This window comes from Tuber melanosporum, assembly GCF_000151645.1.
Source record: "Tuber melanosporum whole genome shotgun sequence assembly, scaffold_126, strain Mel28".
In the NCBI taxonomy this organism is placed as follows: Eukaryota; Fungi; Ascomycota; class Pezizomycetes; order Pezizales; family Tuberaceae; genus Tuber; species Tuber melanosporum.
Window position 1 is genome coordinate 14,463 of NW_003298784.1, and position 6,045 is coordinate 20,507.

At 48.2% G+C, this 6,045-nt stretch overlaps 1 protein-coding gene across 1 annotated transcript; it reads left to right on the forward strand.

Annotated features, from left to right (window-relative positions):
* Nucleotides 1-874: 874 nt before the first annotated feature.
* On the forward strand, nt 875-1,271 carry GSTUM_00002262001 (uncharacterized protein; the record flags this gene model as incomplete). Its single annotated transcript, XM_002836034.1, has 4 exons — nt 875-913; nt 975-1,004; nt 1,066-1,101; nt 1,182-1,271. The coding sequence occupies 4 exons, from the start codon at nt 875-877 to the stop codon at nt 1,269-1,271; spliced, it is 195 nt and encodes a 64-aa protein (XP_002836080.1).
* Nucleotides 1,272-6,045: the final 4,774 nt, after the last annotated feature.

Below are 6,045 nucleotides of genomic sequence, written 5' to 3' on the forward strand. Positions count from 1 at the left end.
GTATTTGTTGGTTAACTGGGTCCCTATTTCTCTCTCCGGGGGTAATGGGATTTTGGTTGGAAAAATGGGCTGAATGTGCTATCTAGAAAACCCTTGAGATGTTTGGGGAAACAGCTTATTTCTCATCGACATGTGAGGTGGGAGTATTGTACATGGCACAATGTATAGATGTCGGAGTACTGTCGGCTTCCATAAACTAACATGTACCAAGCTTTACATCACAGAATCAAATGAAATATCATAGCTCTTGTAAATCTGCACCCAAATGTGACTTGCCTAAAAGGGGATTAGTGCCTCTCAACAAAACTCATATTAAAATTCGCCTCCAGTATTGTGGTTTCAAACTCAGAAATAGCCTGTAGCCACGCAACCAAACCCGTGAACGGAGGGTAGGTTGATTAGACGATTGCCGGTGTTATTGGTCTCTAGGAGCGCTGGTTTTTGCGTAACGTATATAGCCGCTGGGAATACCACAGGCTCAGTATCCCGATTGGGGGACCGTGACGCAACCCCAGATAGTGATAGAAACAGAGCGGCTCTGGGAGGTAAGGTGAGAAGATTTCATGGGGGAAGAGGTGAGTTGATTGTTGCTCAGTTAGTTCCACATAATTTAATTGGGAGATGCCGGGACGCAGAAAACGATGCTATCCAACACAGGTCATTGATATTGCAAAGGCCAATCAAATTTTCCCGGTAATTCTGTGGTGGACTAGGGGAGAGGTTGCGGTCATCACCTCTTTGAAGATTTTCATCAACCAATTCTTCAGATGTACGCATGCGTCCAGAGATGTGGTAATATTGTCTTTGCTGTTAGTTCCGGATTTGGTAGGGCTGAAGTTACATATTCTTATTTGACAGTAGCTTTGTCGGAAGTATGACCGCAAAGGAGGCACATGCCAGCTTAAAAATTCAGGTTCATCTTGGTTAGTCATATAATTAGGCGCATCCTAATTGATATTGTATCCTAGGGTAAGAAAGTGATCTGCGGAGCAAAGGGGTTGGATGTTAAGAACTGGGAGAAGACTTATATGTCCTGCCGGTAGTGTTATTGCATTCCGCTCGGAGGTGACCGAACTTATTCACAGGCTTACTACCCGTGATGTCAGACTCTGGTGAGCATTGATTGGGATTTATAACTTGGATCTTTTCAACCAACTGCCTGCGCTGTAGGGCTAAGCTAGGCAATTTTCTCAGTTGACAACGCCAAACGTCTTGCTGAGCTCAAGTGGCAATGTGGCTATATCATCAAACGCCGGAATGCCGATTTCTAAACGGCCTGGTTTGGTTGAATTCCAATGGGGAGGCCATGAATCTTGAATACGTCACCTATGCCGAGGTCATCTGTCGCATGGACTAGTTCAAGTACGTTAAGCATAAGTCCCGCTGTATTTATCCCTCTTTAAAACGGCTTGATGGGGTTTCATTGGACGTATTGAGGAACGCTTCACCCCCGTTGAGAGCCGGGTGTCGCTGCTTCGAGACTACTCCGACTCGGATGATCCTTTCATTACTACCGAAAAGATTCTAGCCATTACCCAGAGGCCAACTCTCAACTAATCAATGCACAAGATACGCAGCATTCCATTCTTCTATATTATTGGGGCGGCCAGAAGCCTGTTCCACTTGTTCCTTCACTTGACGAGCTTCAAAATATGGTTCAAGAGAGATTCCTTTGGTAATCCGAAGATCACAGCCTGTTGTTGGCCAGGATGTTCGAAGAACCTGCATTCTCCAAGGATCTGTGGCTGCCGAAAATGTATGATAGCGTAGAACTAAGGACTTCAAAAGCTTCAAAATTCTAAACCATAGGGCAAGCGCGCATAGTAAATGATCTATGATATATAGAGCAGAACCGGGGGCATGCAACCCCTTGTTCTTGGAAGGGCGCACAAAGTTATTCTTATTTTCTCCTGACCCAATCCTACCCCCCTAAAGGGAGCAAGTATTGGAAAAACGCCCCAGACCGTATGCAAACATCCTCCTCGAAAAGCACGGAGCTTAAAACCTCGCGCCACTGCTACTGCTATTGTGGCAAGGCCAATGCACTAACTTTCCGATTCCCCGGCGGGAAATTACTTGCCACTATCCTCTAAGCTAAGAACCTCGAGAATCCGTTAATTATCGCAGTTAATTAGTTGCTTCCTTATATTCCCATATTCTAGAACGCCACTAGTAGAGGTCCCGGCTTCCCCGCTAGCAATTGCCGGGTGATCCAACAACAATATATTCCTGGGTTGACTCCGTGAGGGCGGTCCCCCAGGTTTGTTCCGCCGGCTGTCGGGACATTTTTCTTGACCGTGACTGTGAGGGAGAATCGGGCTGGAGAGGGGGCAGGGGGGTATTTGCGAGAACCATTTTTTAGAAAACCCCTATTGGGCAGATGTCGTGCCCACGGCTAGGGGTTAGCTGGGCAGAGTAGTTCTGTCGGGAGAGGGCGAGGAGGATGTGAGGGGGCATTTTTTTTCTCTCCATCGATGTGCTTTTGCCTTGTCCCTTGTCCTTCACTTTACAGTATACCTTTCACTCCCGTTGAAAAATAAAAATCAGCTGGTTGACACGGAATTCGGAAGACAGTTGGGAGACTGTGGTCGGGTAGGGTAAATTAGGGCTTAGTCAAACCATAGAAGTGTGGGAATAGGTGATTGTGGTTAGGGATCTAAGCTGAAGCCGTGCGCAGTCAACGTCCCGCTTGCCGAGTTTCGTTTAAGCATGCCGGTAGGGGCGAAGAAAGTTGGTAATGAGGTTCGGTAGGAAGAGTGCGGTGAGAGCTTATGCGGCAACTTAGCCCATGATTGAGAGGCCCTAAGTTATGATTTCCGGGATGGCGAAAGTGGGGGCTCAAGAGATAGTAACTTACCTCAGGAGTGGGTTTGAGAACGAGGGTAGCATCCGGGTTCGTCATCAGCGGAAATAGAGGGATGAAAGACGAGTTTTACTTGAACGGGAGGTTCTGAACTCTCTGGCTGTGTTCTTTTCCTCCCTTTTAGCTATCGCTTCTCATCATTGAATCATCGACATAGGTAGGGAAATAAGCGGGCCCCAAGTCTACCTGGTCCTTTCCGCTACTATCATCTTCAATGGAACCCTTCGGTGAGTTTTTTGCATGAACACGTTGGGATCCGGGAGGGAGTGATAGTTGAGATGTGTGGCTGGGACAGCTAATACTATCTCGCATATTACTTAAGACGGCTACGATACCTCAGGGGACCTCGGGAAGCATAAGGTAATTGAGGTATTAATTTATGATACCATGACGCGAGTGGAGTGCACTTTCTTTGTCCACCTCAGTCCCGCCTAGAGCCGATGCCAGAAGGGTTAGGGTTTTGACTTATTGCCAAATTTGATGCAGAATTTGCGATAAGCTTTCTTGATTCTGTGAGCTATGTGAATCTGCGGCTAGACGAAATTTTAGGATATAATTGTGGGGTGCGCCCACCCCCCCTTGAGTCTTGAATGCTATTATTTTCAAGCACCCCAGTATTTTCGAAGAAACCACAGCTAAAGAAAAGTTGAAACAAATCTTGACCCTACCGGTGTAAAGTTTTGCTGAGAAGAAAACATCCTCAAGGTCCATGTCTCACTTGCAAGTATGCTGTATTAGAGATAGTATGAGATACTCTCCTCCCCATACAGCTATAAATCCCCGCCGAGTTGTCCACCCTCTGTTGAGATATCTCCAGTCAGCCATCACGGCAACAGAAGACAAAGGAGAAAAGGAAACCCCAAGGAAAAAACAGACCCCTGCAAAAATGGCACCGAGGGCTGAAGAAAAAGCTCAATCTCTCGTCTCTACACTTCCAATCTCCTTAATAGTCACCATACTAAAATCGTTCACCACCGCGGCAGCTGCAAGAGAATACATGGCCACCCACAACCTCAACACCCTGGAAGCGCTAGAACCCCACCTCCCATCAATCTTCTACGACATCCAAACTACCGAACGAGGGCGTGCGCTCCAAATCCTCTCGCGGACTCTCATCAACTGCCAAAACCACCTCTACCTCAACCCTCAGACAAAATCACTCCCATTTCCACCTTGCGACGTGACCACCCCCCCACCGCAATCCCACGCCACCCCCGAAGCAGACCAAGAAAACTGGGACATACTATCCTCCTGCCTGCAAATCCATACGGATATCCTTGGCTCGCCCCTAACCTTGCAACAATCGACAAGCCTCCTCCGCAGGCACTTCCATTTTTGGCTCCTCCTCCTCGCATGCGTTCCGGAAGTCGAGGAGATTGCGGAGGACTTGCGGAGGCTTGAGACATTGCCTGGTGGACACCCGTTGGAGACATATCTTGAGCTGAACGATAGGTACACCGACGAGGAGAAGGCGGAGTTTTATGTGAGGAGGTACCTGAGGGTCAGACCTTACTTTTTGTGGTTGAGGAGGCAGGGGGTTGGAGGTGTTGAGGGGTTGAATGTCGAGGGGGAGACTGGGGGCACGATATTGGGGGCTGTGGGCATTCGTGGAGCGGATGCGTTGGGCGGGTTGGAGAGGGCCAGGGAGGTTTTGCTGGCGGTGGCGAGGGCACATGTGGGGTTTACGGCTGGGCTTTGGGGGGAAGAAAGCGGGTGATGGGGTGCAGGATTGGGTGAGGGGCACGGAAGGCAAACCTTGAGGTTTTATGTTTTATTCTCGGATTCCCAATGTTATCTTTTCAGAATAATAATTAGAGCAACTAGCTTTCTGCCTAAATGTCCAAGGATGTACATTCTTTGCGTTTTTAGTATCGTGCGTGCAATCTATAAGGAAAACCAGTGGCGTTGCAAAATGTAAGGCCTTACATAGTCGGAAATAAGGGTAATTTGTACCCGTACATAATATTATTTAGTCTGATATTATGTAGGTTCGTGTGCACTGTAATCTTGGAAATAGAACCCTAACCCTTACTGACGGGATATGCACATTCCCGATACTTGCGAGCGGCCACGCTTGTATCAGCAAGGGGACGAGCACGGGTCTGGTGTGTCGCTGCCTATTGTGCAGTGAGTTCAGCAGCTACCCCAGATCTACCCCGTATCAAAATGCCACAATAGTATCATAGTGTGACGTAGACTATTATTTAATCCTCGGCAATGCCATTTGAGTAATTCCAAATCCTCCCCTCAAGCGTGATTCCAAAAGGGCACCGGCAATCGCTAAAGCCTTGTTGCTGACTCGGTCGGTTGTGGGAATCCTCTCAGGGACGGTACACGCACCTTTACCCCCCATCCGCCTCGTCGTCCACATCCCGCACCGTAGAATACTCGCCCACTGTAGTTCGTCTCCGGGTAAGCAAAATAGGATAGCTCGCCGGCCCGCTCTGCAGGAGGCCCAAACGCGGCCAAAAGACCCTAAAATTGCTCCCACGTAAGGGAGCGTTCCCGCAGCCCAGCAGCTACAACACCCATACCCGCACCCCTGGATACCTAGTAGCGTAAGTTAGGGGCTCCTTAGAGGGAGTATCCCCCAAAGCCTCCGCCACCTCTATGGCTGTTCCCACTTTGGGGGGACTTCCAAAATTAAGGGTTAGGCACCGGTACGGCTGGGATCGACCAGGACTGCTTGGTCCAAGACTGATAATGAGATCTTCCCCGCACTTCCTTACCTCGTTTAGATCAAGACAGCGCATAACCTAACTGTTTTCAACCTCAAGGGTTACGGCAGCGGTTTGGATACTGTTGACTTGAATTGTATGGCTAGACAATGATGCAAAGATCGTATTTAATGTCCTAACCGGAGAAATATTCTCACGAAGAAAATAGGCAATGAAACGGAACGAAAGGCAGATTGACCCAAATACTGGTAACGAAGGAAAGAGAGAGAGAAATTGGATGATAAACGAAAACAACTAACAAAGAGAAGACAGGCTACCTTTTATCCTCTCTAGGTCGCCCAGATCCTTTTCTACATACTTCTAGTGTATGCCGTGTTCTCTCTCACATTCAACTTCTCCGGCTCCCATTTGCCACTCCTGCCGAGGATGGGATGATTTGACCGAGGGTAAGAGTAATGAGACTAGCTTTAAGCGATACAGTAAACTTAGGGTTCAGGGTATCGA